Here is a 21,400-nt window from a genome sequence, read left to right on the forward strand (position 1 = left end):
GCCCCTAGGAACACCTTGAGAGGCAAGGGGACTTCATCCCCCAACCAACAGTGCACCAGGAGGCATGTTTGCAGAGTGGTGGAGAAAGGGGGCATGGTCTGCACCACCTCTCAGCAATCCCACTGTGTGGGGCTTACTGGAGGTAACTGAGAGGCTAGTTGACCTCTAAGGACCCCTAGCACTGAAGAGGAGTTCATCTCCCAACCAAGAGCATGCCAGGAGGTGCATTTGCAGACTGGTAGAGAAAGGGGGCATGTCTTGCTATCAGAACTCGGCAATCTTGCTGTGTGGGATATACTGGAGTCCCACACTGGACTTACAAGGATGTCCTTGGCGCCAGCTGCCTCTCTTGTTACCTCCATTAAGTCCAACCCAGCAGGATTACTAAGAGGTCTTCGGAGGCCATGCCCCCCTTTCTCCACCACTCCGCAAATGCATCTGCTGGCACACTAATGGGTGTGGGAGGAAGTCCACTTTACCTTTGAGGGAACTTGGGGGGCCAAGAAGCCCTCCTGGTACCTCTTGTAAGTCCTACACAACAGAATTTTTGAGAGCTGGTCGGAGGCCCAGCACCCTTGCTCCACCACTCTGCAAACGCGACTACTTAAAAAACCTAAGAAATTCACAGAAAAAAACAAAGGTTACAGGGACGTTATAGTTAGGAATTAGCATTTTAAAAAACCTTTGAAATTCACGGAATAAACAAAGGTTACAGGTATGTTATAGTTAGGCTGAAATTTCACTCATACAAAACCAGAGAAATTCAGCTGAGCTAACTATGACTCGCACACAAGCAATGCTCTGCTTAAGACCTCACATATTACATCACTCATGAAATGGTCAGTGACATCACTCATGACATCACTGATGACATCTCAAATGACATTACTGATGACATCAGTGATGATATCATCCACAGCATCTCTGATGCACCCACTCATACACCTATAGAATCTTTTATACATCAACTGGTACTCCCACACAACCATTCACAGACCTATTCACAGAGCCATACCAATACTTACACACCCACTCACTGATTAATTGATCTATACACACAACCACTCTCTCACCCATACTGCCATTCATAGACCCACTCACTCACTAATACAACCATTGATATATCCACTCATTCAGCCATACAGGCACTCACACACTGAGTGAGTCACCCATAGAACTACTCACACACCTATGCACTCATCCATACAGTCAATCTTACAGCCACTTACTCACCAAACAGTTATACACCTACCCACTTACTTACTTATACAAATAGTAACACATACTCACTCAGCTATACAGTCACTGACAGAAGCATGCACTCATCCATATAGCCACTCTCACATTCATTCACTCATGCATATAGTCACTCATATGCCCTGTCACTCACTTACACTGCCTTTCACATACTCAGCTACTCGCCCATACTGACACATGTACTCAATCACAGACAGTCATACAGCCACTCACTCACCCATACAACTTCTCACACATGTAACAGTACACCATACAGCCAATGACTCACTCACTCACTGATCCATAGAGGCAGTCACACACCTCCTCACCCACACACACAGACACCCAGACAACCATAGACATAGTCAGACAACCAATTAATCACCCATATAGCCATTTACGTACCCACTAACATACTCATACACCCACTTAGACTTCAACTGACAGATACACACATTCACACAACCAGTCACTCACCCATACATTCAATGAGATACCTAATCACTCACTTATACAGTCAGTCACACACCCACTGAGTCATTCATACAGTCACTCATACATCCACTGATTCAACAATACATCTTGGTATATATATTTAACACATTTAAAAAAAACACTCACAGTCACTTAATGATGTCATCACTGATGTAATCTCTGCTGTCCTTTGATATGTCATCAGTGATATCATCAGTGATGTCACTGACCATATCATGAGTGGTGTAATATGTGAAGTCATAAGCAGAGCTTTGCGGGCGCAAGTTATAGTTATCTCAGCTAACTATGACTTCTCACTTTCTCTGGTTTTATATGAGTGAAATGTCAGCCTAACTATAACGTCCCTGCAATCTTTGTTTTTTTCCGTGAATATATATATATATGTATCAAGGCCACAGTCTGGTGGCCGAAATGCATCATCTGGACATGATATTGCAATAAAATAATCCTTCTGCATCTCCATTGGAGTCTGTGCTCGTGTTTTACTCGTCGTGGTTCAACCTTGAGGATTTGTTTGTATATATATATGTATATGTGTACACATACACACACACACACACACGCACACACACACACACATTAAAAACTATTTATTATTAACATACCTCTCAATTTTCGTAGTCACTTCTTGAATGTTACCACTGTTTCGCTTGCAACTATGTTTTATCTCTAAAGTACTTTACTTTTAAGAATCAATTCACAACAGTTTTGGAAACCTTCCCCCACACTGGTATGCTACAGTTACCATATCAACCTGTTTTTAAACACTATACTGTAATAGAAAGTCAAAAGTTCATACACTTTTCAACCACAGCATACCAGCTTCCAATTGCACACTAGCAGGTGTGGTTGAGTACTGCTAAACACAAACCTTTCCACAGTAGCATAACTTTTGAAACATTTAAATTCACCAAACACAATTCTACTCACATTTCCAATTAAAACACACTCTATTTTAAACTTTTCAATTATTTACAGTACCTAATCAAATACAACATTTTGAAAAACCAACTGCACTCCTCCATTTTAACTTTTATTCATTCTACCAACTTTCACATTCAGCTACAGCCTTCTCCTGTGTGCTACTACTTCTTCCTTGAAAATGGTTAGAGTGTGGATTGTGGGTCACAGCTATGTTTTCTGGGACAGAGAATATGCAAGAAAGTGTGGAATGACAGAGACTTGGGTTTTCCTAATGTGAAACTTAAATGGTTGGGCCAGAGTGATTTAAAGTGGCACCAATTGCTGCCTTTGGTTGAGAGTATTTCACATTCCCACCATCCAGACCTGTTGATAGTGCACTGTGATGGCAATGACCCAGGGACTCTTACTGGGGTTGGTTTGGAAATTGCATTGAAAAAGGCCTTTGGCAAATTAATCACACTTTTCACTTATACTGTCTTGGTGTACGCCAACATATTGTCATTTACAATGCTGATGGCTTAAACTCGTGTGGATGTGAGACCTATTGCATTGCAAATGCTTGTTTCAATGGGAGCCTGTGTTCTCGTTCGGAACACAAACTCCCATTAAAGTCAATCCGAGTCCGACTGAACAATGTTGGGAAGTATCGTAATCGGTCAGTTAGACTCGCACAACCCGATTCGGTCGAAAACGGTTCCGGAACCGATTCAGTCGTAACAGTTCCTGAACAACATCGTAATCGGCCCCATAATACATTGATAGGATATGTTGTATTTTTAATCATAGAGGCAGGATCTGACTTAAACTTCACAGTCATAGTTAAGAATTCATAACTGGGAAACTCAGCAACAGACAATTCCTTAAGTCCTTCATTGTGGGACTCTTCAACTCGCTGATTCCCTCCCTTTGTTCTCCCTGACCCCTGCCTTTTGTGGATCCTGTCTTTTTCTGGATCGCTAACTTACCCTGATATTGAATGTGTTATCTTTCTGTCATTATTGAATTTTTTTTTTCTTTTGCCGTTTGTTCCCCATCTGTTGACCTACCAGTTCCGACCTGCCTCCTAGCCCCCTATCCCTTGTTGCCTTTGACTAAGCACTCCTTCTCCCCTTGTTGGGGAAAGATCCAATATTCGTACTCTAGAGTCTCAATTACCCCTCTGAGAGAGTTCACAGCATCAAGGGAGCTACGCACAGTTGAGGTATGGTATGGTGCCCCATGCCAAAGCACTCCCTCTCCCCTTGTTGGGAAAGGATCCAGTAGGTAGGTCTTGGAGTCTCAGATACCCCTCTGAGAGAGTCAACTGCATAAAGGGAGCCTCACGCAGCGGAGATGTGGGAATGATACCACTTCCCCTGGGATCACAGCTTACCGGACCTTGAACGCGGCTTTACTCATCTACCGGTTTGTGCCCCGTCACCCTCTCCCTCCTCTTTCATGCTCTGTCTCTCAACCCTCCCCCACCGCTACCCTCTTTCATTCATTGTCTACTTCCTCTGCTCCTATCTCCGCTCCTCTGAATCTCTCCCCTTGCCTGCCACGCAGCCTAGCCCCTTGTCCCTTGTGCCCTTTGACTAAGCACTCCTTCTCCCCTTGTTTGGGAAAGATCCAATATTTATACTCTGGAGTCTCAGTGATCCCTCTGAGGGAGTCCACAGCATCACGGGAGCCACGCACAGTTGAGGTATGATATGGCACCCCTTGCCAAAGCACTCCCTCTCCCCTTTTTGGGGAAGGATCCAGTAGGTAGGTCTTGGAGACTCAAAGACCCCTCGGAGAGAGTCCACTGCGTAAAGGGAGCCTCTCGCAATGGAGATGGGGGAATGATATCACTTCCCCTGAGATCACAGCTTTCTGGACTTTGGGCGCAGTTATTACTCGTCTACCGGTTTGTGCCCCTATCACCCTACCCTTCCTCTTTCATGGTGTTACTCTCACCCTCCCCCTCCTCTTTGCTTCCTTCATTCTCTGTCTACTTCCCCTGCTCCTACCCCCTCTCCTCTGAATCTCTCCCCATGCATGAATTTTCCCTATATATGTCCCTATTGTTTGTCTCGACCCAATATCCAATATGCAACTATGTAGCTATGCTCTAACACTGTGTAACCTTTGTAACAATGTAATCTGCAACTCTGGTCTGATACTCATGTAAAGCACTCTGATACCTCCGGGTCTAGCCAGCGCTATATAAAACATTTAAAATAAATAAATAAATAAAAATGCTAAATACAAAAATGGAAGTGGTCAAATTAATTCTGTCCACAGATTGACAAAGCCAGGAAACATGTTAATAAAGCTGCTTCTGCATTCCTCAGATACCATAGCATGGGCTCTATCAACAAGAACAATCTAGGTTTTGACATGCATGAAATCTATAGAAGTGTTGGAGTTCACTTTACAGATGAAGGCAACAGGGTGTTTCTCAGCAACTTGAAACTTTTCATCCAGTCTTATGTGTAGCTGCAACATACTCACAATGAATACACCTCACCAATAAAAAATATTGATTTCAAATCCTTTTATATATATATATATATTTTTTTTTTTAGTCCTGACTCCACAAAACAAAAATACAAATTTAAGGGACAAGAACACATTTTAGATTTATAACTCAGAATTTACATCCATATATGTTATAATTAATTTTTAAATAGTTTTGTAGCCAACTAACCGTGTGTGCAAGTGGGTGCATCAGTTTGAGTGGCTGTTTGACTAAGTACATGAGTCTCTGAGTGCCTCTGTTGTGTGGTTGCAAGAGCGTCTAAGTAGATCTCTAACTGGGTGTGTCAGTCTTTGAGTGCCTCTGTGAGTGTGTGTGTCACTGTCTGAGTGGGTGTATGAGTAGCTGCATGAATGTCTACATGAATGTCAGTGAATCTGAGAGTGGGTGTGTAAGTCTTAGAGTGGGTCTGTAAGTGTGTTAATAACTCTGTAAGTGAGTCTGTGAGTAGGTGCATACATCTCTGACTGGATATATAATTGGGTGCATGAGTGTCTAAATGGATTTTGAATTGGTGTATAGCTGTCTGAGGAGGTCCATGAGTGGGTGCATGACTCTCTAAGTGGGACTGTGACTGGGTGCATGCATCGAGGAAGAGGTGTGGCGCAGCGGCCAGGGCGACTGACTCCGGAATCCGGGGATCACGGTTCGATCGCCGGCGGCAGATTAGCCTAGCACCATGTGACTCTGGGCAATAGCTTGCTTAATCTTCCCGACGGCCCCCAGCACCTAGAGACCATTACGGGTGATTGTTCACGCTTTACAAATGTGGATTATTATTATTATTATTATCTCTAAATCGCTCTTGAATGGGTGTATGACTGTCAGACTGAGTCCATGAGTGGGTGCATGAATCTTTGAGCAGGTCAGTCAATTGGTGCATGAGTGTCTAAATGGGTCTTGAGTGGGTGTATACCTGTCTACGTGAGATAGTGAGTGGGCGTGTCACTCACTAATTGGCTCTATGAGTGGGTTCATAAGTGTCTGAGTGGATGCATAAATTGATTCATGAGTCTCTGAGTGGGTCTGTGAGTGGGTGCATGAATGTCAAAATGGATCTTGAGTGGGTGAATAACTTTTTGAGTGGGCATGTGAGTGGGTGCATGAGTGCATAAATGGGTCTTCAATGGGTGTATGGCTGTCTGAGTAAGTGCAAGAGTATGTGCATAACTCTGATTGAGTGAGTGGGTGCATGAGTCTCTAAGTGGGTCCAAGTGTGGGTGCCTCAGTCTCTGAGTGGGCATGTGAGTGTGTGCAGGAATGTCAACATTTGTCTTGAGTGGGTATATGGGTGTCTGAGTGAGTCTGAGGATAGATGAGTGACTTTCTGACTGGGCTTGTGAGTGGGTGCATGAGTGTGTAAATGGGTCTTGAGTGGGTGAATGACTGTCTGAGTGAATCCGTGAGTGGGTGCATGAATCTTTGAGTGGGCATGTGATAGGGTGCATGAGTACATAAACAGGTATTCAGTGGGTGTATGCTGACTGAGTAAGTGTCAGAGTGTGTGCATGACTCTCTCAGTGAGTCTGTGAGGGCGTGCATGAGTGTCTAAATTTGTCTTGAGTGGCTTTATGGCTGTCTGAGTCAGTACGTGACTGGATGCAGAAATCTCTGACTGGGCTTGGGAGAGGGGGCATGAGTGTCTAAATGGATCTTGAGTGGGTGTATGGCTGTCTGAGTGAGTCCATTGGAGGTTGTGTGAGCCTCTCAGTCAGTCTGTGAGTGGGTACATGAGTGTCTGAGTGGGTCTGTGAGTGGGTGTGTGAGTCACTATGTGTGCCTGTAAGTAGGTGAATGAGTTTCTGAGTGAGTGTGCGAGTATCTCTGTGGGTCTGTAATTGTATAGATAAGTCTGTGAGTGGGTTTCTCAGTGGGTGAGTGACTGAGTGATTCTTTAAGTGGGTTTATGAGTCTATGAGTGGGCTGCTGAGTGGTTGCATGACTCTATGAGTGGGTCTATGTGTGGATGTGTGCATGTCTGTGTGGCTATGAGTGCATGCATTACTGTGTAAATCAGTGTTTCAATTTTTTTCATTGAGGTTTGTAACTACATTGCAACATTACACAAAGGGGGCACGCTGAGTGTCGTGATGGGGTTGCTTCTTCACACGTGTAAAAAACAAACAAATGACCACATTTCTTTGCTCGTAAGGGATGCCTTGCAAAATTCTATAATACAATAATGGAGTCAGGGTACCCCCTACCCTGATCTCTTATAAACCTTTTACCACTGGCATATATCCGCTAGAGAAAATGGATGCCGTTTTGGTGTGGTGCATGACGTTACATGGGGACCACGCTTAGAGCCATGCTGGAGTCGCGACCCCATCGAAATAAAAAAAATCCCAGTATTCTAAAACACAAAATATATCTTCATACCCCCCAACAATACATCCAATGGGATCAAGGTACTCCTACCCTTACCCCTTTTATGGTTTTTTGAACTTTAAACAATCCACTGGGACCAGCTCACTTCACAAAATGGTAGCCGCAACATTTTCCAAAGCCTTCCTCCAGCCAATGACAGCTCTCTTTCTGTCACATGGCTTCACATAGCAATGTGTCAGAGTCGCGTTCCCTTCACATCCCAAGTTGAATATCTGGAACACCTTTAAATAACTCCAAAACTACTGAATGGGCTTACACCCACTCTCAAAAAGGCACTTCCCCGAACCAACATCTACTGTCATGCTCAATTTGGTGTAATTCCATTCAGCGGTTTGACCTGTAGCCATCTCTAAAGTTCCTTAAAGAATTAACATCAGAAAAATGAGTTTTTGGACCCCCCTTTTTTTCGGGCCTCACTTTGGTGGATCAGCCAAACATTTTGCAGACTGCAGCTGAAGTGAGCGGTGAACTAATTCTATACATTTTGCCAGTAGCCTTCAAACCAAAAAACTCTATTCCTATGGAAACTACATCCTAACTTTAACTACCTACTGGCAACAGAGGTAGTATCACAAGTGTAGTTCTTGACAATATCACATGAAAGTATTTTCATGCAAAAATAACATTTTACTTTTTTTGCAGTAGTCTTGCCCTCACTCAAAGTGGTTTTTAAAAAAACCCAAGCCACACTCTGCTTCTTGGATGACAGCTCTTCATCATCAGTGTCTTCTTCTCCTACTGGCACCTCCTGCTTTTGAGATTGGCTGAGCCGGTGTTCTTCCTCCTCAGTTGACCCTGATGCCAAAATATTTTTCCAAAAAGCACAAAAGTGTGTCCAAAACTCTCCCTTTTTTCAATATCCCCACCAGAGCTCCAAAAGTGTTCCTATCCCACAGAGGAACATTCAAGAAAGAAGAAAGAAGTGGGATAATTTTTCCAAAATTACAGCAACTGACTCCTCCAATCACATGTCTTCCATTCCAAATCACTGATCACTGAGATCATTGGGGTGACCGGCACCATCGTGAAAGTAGGAAACAGCAAGTACTAGTAATTTTGTTCAAATATTATTACATATTTACAAGTTTAAAGACCATACTACTAAACCAATGGTGTCAGAGAGTGCTTCAAATATGTGTATATATATATGTTTCAGATTTTTTTAAAAACAGGCACGCTTTGCGGTCATCAACGTCATCGTGGTGGCCGGCACAATTGCAAAAGCTCGAAATTACAACTGAAAGAAATTGTGTTAAAATATCATTACATTTATACAAATTTCAAGACCCTACTACTTATCCACTGGTTTCAAAGAGTGCTTCAAATATGTGTATATATATGTTTTAGACTTTTTGAAAACACACACTATCCGTGGTGTCCCCGTGGTGACTGTGAAGAAGTTGTGATGATAAAAATGTATATAAAAAACACCTTTAATAATCCACAAAAAAATTAATGATAGGCACCTTACTAAAAGGCCTCTTCAGCATATAGTCTAATACTTTTGGAGAGGTGTTCTTCATGTCTAGGAATACAGTTCATGACCACCACTTAACGAGGCACTTACTTCTTCAAAGTAAAAATCAGTTTTCTCTGCAGTATCACTGTCTATAGTTATCTGTTGAACATGGTTGATCAACAAATACAATGAAAAACTTACAGACACATAACAGCGCTGGAGACATTTCCTCAGCATTCTTTACAGCATTACACCACTCTACAAATGCAACTACTAGTTAAAAAAACTTTGATAATCACTTAAACAACCAAAGGTTACAAGGACCTTCTAGTTAGAAAATGGAATTTTAGAAATCTTTAAAAGTCACTAAAAAAAGCAAAGTTTACAGGGATGATATAGCCAGGAAATAGAATAAAACAAATATTAGAAATACATTAAGAAAACAACAGTTACAGTGACGTTATATTCAGAACTTATAGCTGAGCTAACTATAACTCGTGCCTCTGCAATGCACTGCTTATGACCTCACAAATATTATCACTCATGACATGGTCAGTGACATCTCAAATGACATCACTTATGACATCATCAATCAAGTGTAACTGTTTTTAAGAGTTTATGGGTGTCAAACATATACGCTCACCTCCTGCAAAAGTTAAATTAGTATACTAGATGCATTATTACTGAATGATACTACTTCTAACATATATCATCAGAGTGTCTGTGTGACTTTATGTACCCTTATGTGTATGGGTGTGTGTGTGACTACATGGGTGTATAAGTGGGTGTGTGTGTAGCTGTGTGGTGAGTGAGATGCTGTGTAAGTAGCTGTATTCTTGAGTGAGTGGGTGTGTCAGTGGCTGCATGGGTGAGTGAGTAGCAGTGTGAGTGACTCTATCGGTGGGTAAGTGGGAGTGTAATAACTTTATAGGTGAGTGAGTGGGTATCTGAATGGCTATATGAGTGAGTGACTGGGTGTGTAAGTGGCTGTGTGGGTAAGTGAGTGGCTCTGTCTGGCAGCTTCAACACGTATAGGAATTTGACGTTTCCTTGAATAAACATTGGTGAATTTTATTGAACTGGTGACATTGTTCTTGAGGGAGAACTTTCCAATAGTATATATGTGCATATTTGAGATGTCATCAGTGATGTCATCAGTGATGTCACTGACCAAGTCATGAATTATATAATATGTGACATCATCAGCAGTGCATTGCGGGCGCATGAGTCATAGTTAGCGTAACTAACTATACCGGACACATTTGTCTAGCTTTGTATGAGTGAAATGTCCAACTAACTATAACGTCTCTGAAAACTATGTTTTTTTAAAGAATTTCAAAGGTTTTTTGTATGAAAATCTCTAACTAAAACGTCCCTGAAACCTGTGTTTTTTTCAGGTGAATTTCTATGGCTTTTTAAATGCTAATTTCTAAGTATAACGTCCCAGAAACCTATGTTTTTTTCAGTGAATTTCTAAGGTTTTTTTAAATGCTAATTTCTAACTATAACGTCCCTGAAACCTGTGGTTTTTTCAGTGAATTTCAAAGGTTTTTTAAATGCTAATTTCTAACTATAACGTCCCTGAAACCTGTGTTTTTTTTTTTAGTGAATTTCAAAGGTTTTTTAAATGCTAATTTCTAACTATTCCTACAGGGGAAGGACATGTGCAGAAAGAGAAAGAAAGGCACAGAAAGAAGCAAGAGAAAACCAGAAAGAGGCAACAGAAGTCCAGAAAGACGAACAAAGGTACAGAAAGAAGCAATAGATGTGCACAAAGAACCAACAGAGGAGCAGAAAGAGGCCTTGTTGCAAAGTCATCCTGTGCCCCTAACTTTTTGCTGACGGTTACTGGTGGCAAGTGACTCTGGCTAACCAGGCCTAGAGCCAGTGCAATGCTAAAATACCCCTAGTATCCAGTGAAAACACCTATATACACTAGGGAACACTCTGCGTTGGGGTACCCCTCTGATTGGCATGACCTCCTCTGTAAGGCCCTAGTACCTAATAGGACAGGGAGATTAAAACTACCTCTAAGTAAGAGGTGCAGAAAGATGCTTCTTTAAGTAGCAGTCGCAATTGCAGATTGGTGGAGAAAGGTTGCTGGGCCTCCGACCTGTGCTCAGGAATTCTGCTACATAGGAATTAGAGGAGATACCAGGAGGGCTTATTGGCACCCAAAGTCCCTCAGGAGTAAATTGGACTTCATCCCCCATCCCGTAGTCTGCCAGGAGGCACGTTTGCAGAGTAATGGAGAAAGGGGTCTTGTCCTCTGAAGACGTCTTAGGAATCCCACTGTGTTGGACTTACTGGAGATAACAATAGGGGTAGTTTGCTATGGCAGTGGGGAGCCGTGATCCTGCCCTGCCATAGCAAACAGCATTGCAGGATCCGACCCTGGGGGGGTGGTGGTCCCCAGGGCAATCGAGGGCTCCAGTAGGGGGGTCGAACTGCCCCATCCCAGCATTTGTAAAGCCCCAGGGAGGTGGTAGTCCCTGGCACGGACCCCCGAATTTAAATAAACAATGCCCCGGGAAGGTGGTGGTCCCTAGGGGCAGTGTGGGGGGCTCGAGTCCCCCCACACTTTAATTCTGAAAGTAGCCCCAGGGAGATGGCAGTCCCTGGCGCTGCGGGGGTCACGTAGCCCCCGCATTTAAATCAGGTAGCTCTGGTGGTTCCCGGGGCTTGGGGGGGCCTGTGAGCCCCCCAAATAATTAAATGTCCCAGGGAGGTGGCCGTCCCCAGGGCTTGGGAGGGCCCACGAGGCCCCCTACCCAATTTCAACAAAGCCCTGGGGAGGTGGCAGTGCCCCTTTATTTAATTAAAGCCCCAGGGAGGTGGCGGCCCCTGGGGCTGCAGGGGGCCACGTGCCCCCGTGAATAAATGATGAAGCCCTGAGGAGGTGGCGGGCCCCGGGGCTGTGGGGGCTGGGCCCCTCACCTTAATTTCAGAATTGCTGCCGGGACCTGGCCCACTCAGGGGCTTTTTAACAAATGAAGCGCGGGATCACGAGCTTCATTTGTTAAAAATAATTTCGGCCAGATTCGCAAACCCAGCATGAATTCGGCCAAAACTATAGGAAAAATTCATTTTTGGGGCCTGGGGGTCCCTGTGGGACCCCATGAGGAGGCCTAGGGGTTCAGAGTGCTTCCATCCTGCCCCCTTTTATTGTTTTTAATGTTTTTTCTACCCTTTTTCTTGTTACTCGGTTACTGAGTCACAAGATGGCTGCCAACATATTCTGGTTTAGAGTGCTGGCAGCCAATCAGAGTGAAGCTCGTGCCCGGCTGGGTTCGTAAACCCTCCTTGGTGCTCAAATATCGATATTTTTCTTTTTTGAATTTCTCAGCAACTACTGAACGGATTTGCACCATTTTAAAAAAAAGGCCGATTTCTGGACCAAGATATACCTTTTTGTCAAATTTGGTGTAATTCCGTTCAGCAGTTCGGGCTGTAACCTGTTTCAAAATTCCTCTGGAAATTAACATGGAGAAAACGTGTTTCGGGACCCCCTTTTTTTCTTGGCCTCAGCTTGATGAATCACCACAAAACTTTCAAGACAGGAGCTGACCGGAGCGCCCCATTAATTTTGAAAATTTTGCGAAGATTCGTCAAACGGAGCTAAAGATATTGGCAAATAAAAAATAATTTTCCTTTGGAAAATACATTCTAACTATAACTACCTACTGGCGTGTCTATATATATATATGTAGACACACACCAAAAAAACAATGTTTCAAGTAACATGATAAGTGAATATGTCAGTGACAGCATTCTTTTTTTAATGTAATAAAACACAAGAGAAATAGTAGTAAGGGTAGGTGACAATTTCCGTTCCGCTCCAGGAAATTGTGAAATTTCATCATTTTCGCGTTCCGTGCATAACGCGAAAATGCCAAAACTTCCGCGATCCGCAGCGGGACGGAAATATGCAGGGCAGGATTCATTCTTGCACAATGCTCCTGTCATTTTAAACCTCAGGAAGCACTTACAGATTTAAATAAAGCAGGTGCCCGAGTTGAAGGTCAAATTCAATAACGCATTAATAAGCACAAAAGATTCGCGAGCACGGTGGAGGCTAGGCAGGTGTGCTTTCTCCCCATATCTACCGTCACCAATTTGCTGTATTCCTTGATGGAGGTCTGTGCATCCATGAGTTTCTCGAGCGCAATCCCCGTGTAGTTCCTGACACCAGGAGGTTCTGTCTCCTCATCTGCTGCGCTGGTCGGTCTCTGACCCTTTATAAACAAGAGGCATGTGAACTGCATAGAAGCCCCGCTGTTTGGCCCCAGCCCACACACCAGCTGTGTGCACCGTCTTCCCGCCCTTTCCCCACTATGATGGACAGCTCACTCGAGGGACCCCAGCGCCCATCGGCGCGGTGGCAAACGTTACAGACACACATGGGCGCTGGACAACTCTTCTGGCCCTTTACGCAGCTGTAGTGTAGGAAAAGCACTATACATTTACCCACCGAGGTAGCACTTACTGATTAGCCAGTAGAAAGTACTCCAGTTGAGTATTGCACAATGACGGTGGCATCTTCTTGAAAAATATGCAGGGCAGGATTCCTTCTGGCACGATGCTCCTGTCACAAAAATTAAACCTCAACAGGAAGCACTTACAGATATAAATAAAGCTGGTGCCCGAGTTGATGGCCAAATTCAGTAACGCATTAATCAGCACAAAAGATTCATGAGCTCGGTGGAGGCTAGGCAGGTGTGCTTTCTCCCCATATCTACCATCAACAATTTGCTGTAATCCTTGATGGAGGTCTGTGCATCCATGAGTTTTTTTAGCGCAATCCCCGTGTAGTTCCTGACACCAGGAGGTTCTGTCTCCTCATCTGCTGCGCTGGTCGGTCTCTGACCATTTATAAACAAGAGGCATGTGAACTGCATAGAAGCCCTGCCGTTTGGCCCCAGCCCACACACCAATGGTGTGCAACGTCTTCCCGCCCTTTCCCCACTATGATGGACAGCTCACTCGAGGGACCCCGGCGCCCATCGGCACGGTGGCAAAAGTTACAGACACACATGGTCGCTGGAGACAACTCTTCTTGCCCTTTACGCAGCTGTAGTGTAGGAAAAGCCCTATACATTTACCCACCGAGGTAGCACTTACTGATTAGCCAGTAGAAAGTACTCCAGTTGAGTAGAGGTATTGCACAAAACGGTGGCATCTTCTTGGACAAATATGCAGGGCAGGATTCCTTCTGGCACGATGCTCCTGTCACAAAAATTAAACCTCAACAGGAAGCACTCACAGATATAAATAAAGCAGGTGACCGAGTTGAAGGTCAAATTCAGTAACGCATTAATCAGCACAAAATCTCCGTGAGCACATGAAATTTCACGTGTTCGCGGAGATTTTTTGCCGTTTTGCGACATTTTGCGAATGGCACTTTCGCAAATTCTGCCCACCCTTAAATAGTAGTATCTGTGATAAGCTGTTGCTCAAAAATCCATTTCCACTGGCTAACCTATGAACGTCGACGGTTACTCCTCTCTAACAGCCGTCACAGTGATATCTAATTATTATGTCCATAAGATTTTTGGAACAAAGAAGAAGAAACCGGTTTGGACTGTGTATCTGAGACTGCATGTGGTTAGGAGGATGTATCTATTACCAGTGATCATTTTTAGAATAAATTTGTATTTTTTGATTCGGCAATGTGGGGTACAACAGTGTTTTTTTATGAATATTGCCAATTGTAAACCTAACTCTGAATTTAGATTGCTTATGTGAGTATTAATCTTTGTACAATAAATAGAATAATTGTGAAAACAAAATTAAAATGAATTATTTGACCAGTACGCCTGAGTTTTATTTCAATATATTGGTTATACTGTAAAGGGTGTCTTCTGCATAATAATTGTAGTGTTGGATTTAAAGACTAACAAAACACAAAGTATACTGGAAATAATCCCTCCAGGGACATTTTGTTTTTTGACTTAATTACGTTTCCTGGGGGAATACTGAGTTGCCCTAGTGTGATTAAATATACTTTCTAAAAGTGTCATTCTAAAATAATAATGTTATATACAAATGTACCATTATAGAGCATTTATCATTACCATTCCAAGGATATAAAATTCAACTAGCCCATTCTACTCAGGAATTACATCTTAAAAGTTTATTAAGGAATTCCCAATGCTAACCCTTCGAGGGGGAGTAGGCCTCACAGCAGTGAAAAAATGAATTTAGCTGTTTGGTACTACCAGGACATGTAAAACTTAAAAGGCCATGTCCTGCCTTTTACTAAGACAGCACATTGCCCTTAAGGCTACCAAGGGCCTACGCTAGGGGTGACTTCTGTGTAATAAAATGGGAGTATAAGGCTTGAAAGGTGGTTTTAAATGGCAAGTGGAAGTGGCAGTAACCTGCACACACACGGCCTACAATGGCAAGCCTGAGACAGGTTTGAAATGCTACTTGTGTAGGTGGCACACTCAGTGCTGCAAGCCCACTAGTAGCATTTAGATTACAGGCCCTGGGTATATGGTATACCACTTTACAAGGGACTTTAGCACTGGTCAGCAATGGTATAGTGCTCAGAGACCTGAGCTCAACAAAATGATACAGCAAAACGAGAAGGTAAGCGGGGAAAACATTTGAAGGAAGAATGTCATAAGGATGACAGGTCTAACAGTATATGTATATGAGACAATACCAAAACTGAAACAAAACATAAAGTTTTTATTCAAATGTATTGTCTTTTTAATGCCATTCATTTGAAAAATACCTACTATATGGATCTCAGCAATTCAAATACTGCTTCCCTTAAACTGTACTTCTGTAATAATTCAGATATGAATGATTAGAGAAACAATGGTTCTCAGGTGATAACATTAAATGTATGTCTTCTTCTACTCTACTATAAAGTTTTGATAAAGCATAAGTATATCATTTAATTAATTCACAGCAATAACATGTTGTATCCATTTTACTTTCAGGACTGGACAAGGGAAGTCTTCAATCAATGTCTTAGGTATAGGAAGTGGAACAGGTTTGTAAGTTTTAGTCATTGCAATGTATTTCTTTTTCCTAATGCGTTGCTTGTTTTTTTGGCTTTGACGAAGCCATCACTTGAAGAAGGTGTGTAGTGTGACTGTCATAACATTTAGTCTAATGTACTGTAAATGCTAGATGATAGTAATGCAAATATTCCCGACCTGTATATGCATATTTGCCTTTCCTCAGTGAGATAAGCAATTGGTGAACTTATGTTTAGCCATATAAATGTAAACTAAATCTATGTTCTTCATTTTGCATGTTACAAAACATTATATAATATGGATTGTACTGTTCAAAAGTTCAAGCCTTCAACCCATTTTTTGGCAATGTAAAAGGTTGGCCTGGGTTGCAAAGCGGCAGGAAATTACAGTGGAATCGCTGCTGTTTCAGCTATTGCCAGAAAATAACGGGGCAATATTTAAAAGGTATGGGGAAACATTGTTTCCAACAAATCATTTGACTATGTCTCCTTCAGCAGAGAAAGTGGTCTGTAGATCTCTCCGATAATTATCAGGGGGTTTTTAGTGTCTTGACCCTGTCCCGGGCTCACTGTGCCTCTGGATTCAAGCTAGCCTGTCTGATGAGGGATGATGCCCCAAAACCGGTTCCAGGATGCTTGGTTCCTGTCCTGGGAGGACCTGACTTGGCAGTTCGGGCTGTACTGTTCCCATGAGGCACAGGGCCAAGACTGATTCACATATGGCTGGGTCTAAACTGGGGTGGCATTGTGAGCAAAAGAACAATGGATTTACCCCAGATCTCTTGACTGGGGGTGAATGTTTGATTTGCTCTGCATTCTGTCCATCATCTGTGTGTCTTTTGCTATCTTAAATAATTGACTTTGCTGTCATGCTACCACAAAAAGGTATGAAGCTGTCCACCCACATCACTTTACTACAATAAAGTCAATTAATAATTTGTAAAAGACTTTCATATATAAATACTCTATCTTCTAATGATATGAAAAATAGAACAATACGCTCTAAAATTGAATAAGCCTCCTTTTACACTGCACTTATCCATTCAAATATGTACAGAATTTCACAAATATGTGCTCTTTCATTGAATTATCAACTCTAAGGAGTATTTTAGAAAATATATTCAAATCTGGGTTCCCTTGTAGCTAACACACTCCTCCAATATAAGGACTAAATTATCCAGTATGCTTAGAGGGTCCATGATGGCCTCTTTTATCAAATAGTGAACCAAGATTCAAAGCAGGGCCCTACTGTCCACCTTGTAATTGTAGTTCATACACCAGTGAAAAATCTGGAATTCTCTATTCCTTCTGTTTAAAAAATGGAATGCTTTGGGCATCAAGGTGTAAGAGAACACATTGTGAAGTGCTTAAGAATTAAGGAAAACTCTGAGAAAAGCTGTGTGGCAGCAAAGCTTTTCGTGTCGGCTCCTGTGAGGAACCAGGTGTTTTGCAGGTTTCCACCTGCCTTTTGTTTCACCCCCATTTGGACTACTACAAGAGACAAATGGTTCTGTCGGGTCACACAATTTCTTTGCAGCGTGAGTTATTCACTGAGAGATTTATACAATTGAATAAAAGCGATCCGCTTGAATACAAAAGAAAATGGATGAATTTGTCTCATTCAGAAGGATATTTTACTTCATATTTGCAAATCATTGGATAAGGTCAAGAATTACCATGTCATAAAAGCTTTCCAATAACTCTACTAAAAAAAAAAAAAACAACGCATGTGGGTGTGATTGTAGTGACTTGGTGAATAAAGTATGTGTATCATACAACAAATTTGGACAAATACTGTATAAATATTTTTTACAACGAAGCATTGAAAAACAAGGTCCCATTTTCACATCAAATAATGGAGATCACCCTAGATTGCTAAATTCATTATATACTGGTTTACTAAGGGACCTATGGCATGGACAAAAGAACCGTCGAGGTTTCGACCCTGACAATCTGCATGAATGATGTCAGCACAGGTCTTCTTCAGAACAAACAAGCGCGGTGGACAGCCTGTGTAGAGAAATAACTAAGTATCTGAGGATCCATGTGAATACTGTGGCCTAAACCAGGTCAATCATCTTGACTATATTTATATACCATTTTTGGTTCTTGTGTAACATATTCTCATTCATTTTTGTGGAATAGATCGCCAATGTGCATGTGATTCGTGGTTCAAATCAGCAAATATACCTTGACCACGTCTATAATCTAATACCATTTCTGGTACATTTGTTTTTGTTCCATCCCAAATACGTGAAGATGCCTTACAGACACTGCCGCATTGAGCCTGTGGTCTCGCTGCCACGGCACGGCATCCTACGGAGGAGATAGTGGCTGGGTGAGAAGGTGATTTGCCTCCTTTAGGAGCGGACCTCGGTGGACTCTGGAGCTGAGTCCTGGCTGTGCCTAAACCCCGCCCCCCCACGGGGATGATAATGAGGGCCCAGGAGGGCCTTAGGGTGGAGGGCCCTGGAGTGTTTGGCTGCTAGTTGTCTCATGTACTCTACTTACCTGTCACCCCACTGGGCTGTAATGAGGGAGAGTGTGGCCTGCTCTGGAGGAGCTGTGGCAACCGGCGGTTCCAGCTTGCGTCAGAGGGTAGCCCCTTTGAGTCCCTGAGCTTAGAATTAGTTCCAGCTCTCACAACAGCTTCACACTTGATGGACTTGAGGATCAGCAGCCACACAAGCTACATACCTTTTGCTATCATATGGAGCCTTCAACATCCCTCAACCCCAGATAAGTGCCCACTACCTCATTTTCACCTTGTGCACAGATGAGACGCTAGATTCTGGAAGACCTGATGCTTCAATCACCTTCTCCTTTATTAAAGCCCTGTTTGCTTCCCTGCGAGACGATATCCAACCCACAAAAAAGAGCTCTCTGTTTATCTCAAGGAGGTTTGTCGAGACATAGACAGCCTTGGAGACAGAGTCTCAACACTCACAGATGACGAATCGAGCCGAAACAAGAAAATTGAGCAACTCCAGCAGAAAGTCCTTCACCTTCAAGACCAACACTTAGACCTGCAAGCCCATGTGAAAGATTTGGAAAATAAGTTGCGTCATAATGACATCTGTATTAGGGGCATCCCATCAGGTTTGGAGGGGTCAGACATCACCTCATTTTTGACTGAACGTTTTTGCTTGATTCTTGAAGCACCTCCAGACACTGAAATCAAATGGGATCGCACCCGTCGAGTAGGCTCTAAAAGGTCAGCTCCGGCACTCCAGCTGACATTTTGATAAGTGTTCGTGAGTTCCCGCAGAAAGAACGTATTCCCCGAATGGCTCGAGACAAACACCCAATACAGTTCCAAGGATACAATCCGATTCTTTATAAAGACATAGCAGCATCCACCCTTTAAAATCTTAGGGCCTTCCTTCCTGTCACTACCCACCTAAACAACCCGCATACCATATAATTCTGGAAACATCCCTTTAGACTGGACTTCCAACTTGATGGGAAACTTCATCAGTTTTGCTCACTTGAAGAGGCCTGTCAATCATTGGACATTAAAAATGTCTTCCCGGAGTAGTCTTGCAATGACCAGCATGATCAAGGAACCCGGAGAACCTGCAGAAGGAGAACCACAAGACTATCCCCTACAGAACTACGCCCAGACCCAGTGACTATGTCTAAAGAGAGACATGCACTCCTGGTTCCAATCACTGGAGATTCAGGCAACTTAGCAGTGACACGAAGCAGGCCACGACCTTTCTCTCCTCCTCTGTTCCTCTTTTCAACTTCTTTCTTTTTCCACACTCTTGACGACTGGCCTGGGTGGGGGCTGGGGAAAATGAGTATTGGCCACTGTACACCCGTTTTTCTGCTTTACATTCCAGAGCGTGCTGAGTCCTGGACATTGACACTGTTCACAATGTTTCTTCAACTGCTTCTTCATTTACCCATAGGTTTGTTTATTCCTTTGTTTTGTTGGGACCCAGCGACTAGTGATCCCCTTTTCAAACACCATTACTTTAGATATGGGCTCTCACACAACACTATGTTCTTCATACATGTTGCTTAAAGCACCCCGCAGAGGTACCTCTGTATCTCACAACCCCTCTTGTGCAGATGACAGGTGATCTGATGATTCTCACGCTCAATGTTAAGGGTCAAAATAATCCCACTAAAATGCAATCTTTCCTTTCATACTTGGAGCATTCTGAGGCTCATATTTCTCTTCTTCATGAAACGTACCTTCTTACCAGTGAAGCTTTTCCCCGACAATATTTCTCATCACTTCACAGTAAAACTGCAGGAGTGGCCATTCTAGTCTTCAACTCCTTTCAAAGGAAGGTAGGTCCCAAACAGGCCAAAATTAAGGGTAGATTGCTAGCTTATACAGTGATAGTGGGCTCTCATGCTTTCACCTTAGGCACCATTTATGCCCCAAATGAAAGGCAGGAACGCTTTTTCTGATGAGCAGGGACAGAGGTGATGAATACCCCAGATCAGCTGGTTATACTGGTGGGGGACCTGAATTTGGTTTGTGACAATGCGCTAGCAAGGTCAGCCCAATGTCATGGACACATGTGAACCCTTTCCCCTGAGAAGGCACTATGGTTAGGTGACATAGGCTTAATGGACATCTGGCAGGCCATGGCGCACACAATCAGGACTACACATTTTATTCCCATGCACACAAAACATATGCTAGATTAGACAATTTTTTGGCTCACCTGAGGTCACTTCCATAAGTTCTTTATCGGACCATGTTGCAGTAAGTATTACCCTGACTGCATCCCCAACCAGGCCACCCCCCTAAACCTGGTGACTTCAAGAAATCCTATTGCAATGCCCTGAAGTTGTAAAGCAAATCACTTAAGCGATATAGGAATTGCTAGCTATTAATGCCCCCCGACAGTACTATCACTAAACTATGGAGAAGTATAAAGGCTGTTGTTAGCAGGGAGCAGATTGCAATTTTTGCTGCAGACAATAGAATACGCAAGGACAAATGGGAAACACCTGTCCCACCAGGTTTGAGAACTGGAATGCATTCACAAATGGATGGACGCTCCATGGCTATGGCGACAGCTCGAAGCTGCCCATTCCTATCTGGCAGGTATCAATCTGGATAGTGCGAAATATGCAGGGTTCATTCTCCGCAAATGTATTATATTGGGGGCAATAGATGTGGATGCCAGAGCAAGTGGGTCCAGACAGAGTTTGAAACTGCGGTTCAGGAATGGAAAGATGACCCCCATATCGTGAATACCTTCTGAGATTTCTATGAAGACCTTTATACGGCCCAAAGCCTGTCCACAGATGCGCCAGCCACATTCCTTCAAGAGGCCCACTCCCCAAAATTAACAGGGGAACAAGCAGCTGATAATGACCATCGTAAAAAAACACTTAAATCTCCAGGCTCAGGTGGCCTCTCTGCCCTCTTTTACAA

The 21,400-nt window shown here is 43.1% G+C and overlaps 1 protein-coding gene across 3 annotated transcripts in view; it reads left to right on the top strand.

Annotated features, from left to right (window-relative positions):
- LOC146857047 (histamine N-methyltransferase A-like) overlaps window positions 1-21,400 on the top strand; it is a 544,350-nt gene that overhangs the window by 301,520 nt on the left and 221,430 nt on the right. For all 3 annotated transcript variants that reach the window (XM_085647547.1, XM_085647545.1, XM_085647546.1), the window contains one exon: window positions 15,956-16,008. In XM_085647547.1, coding sequence (XP_085503673.1) covers window positions 15,956-16,008 — 53 coding nt within the window. The remainder of the gene's footprint in view (window positions 1-15,955; window positions 16,009-21,400) is intronic.

The sequence above is a fragment of the Triturus cristatus genome, chromosome 3_2 (assembly GCF_964204655.1).
Source record: "Triturus cristatus chromosome 3_2, aTriCri1.1, whole genome shotgun sequence".
Classification (NCBI taxonomy): Eukaryota; Metazoa; Chordata; class Amphibia; order Caudata; family Salamandridae; genus Triturus; species Triturus cristatus.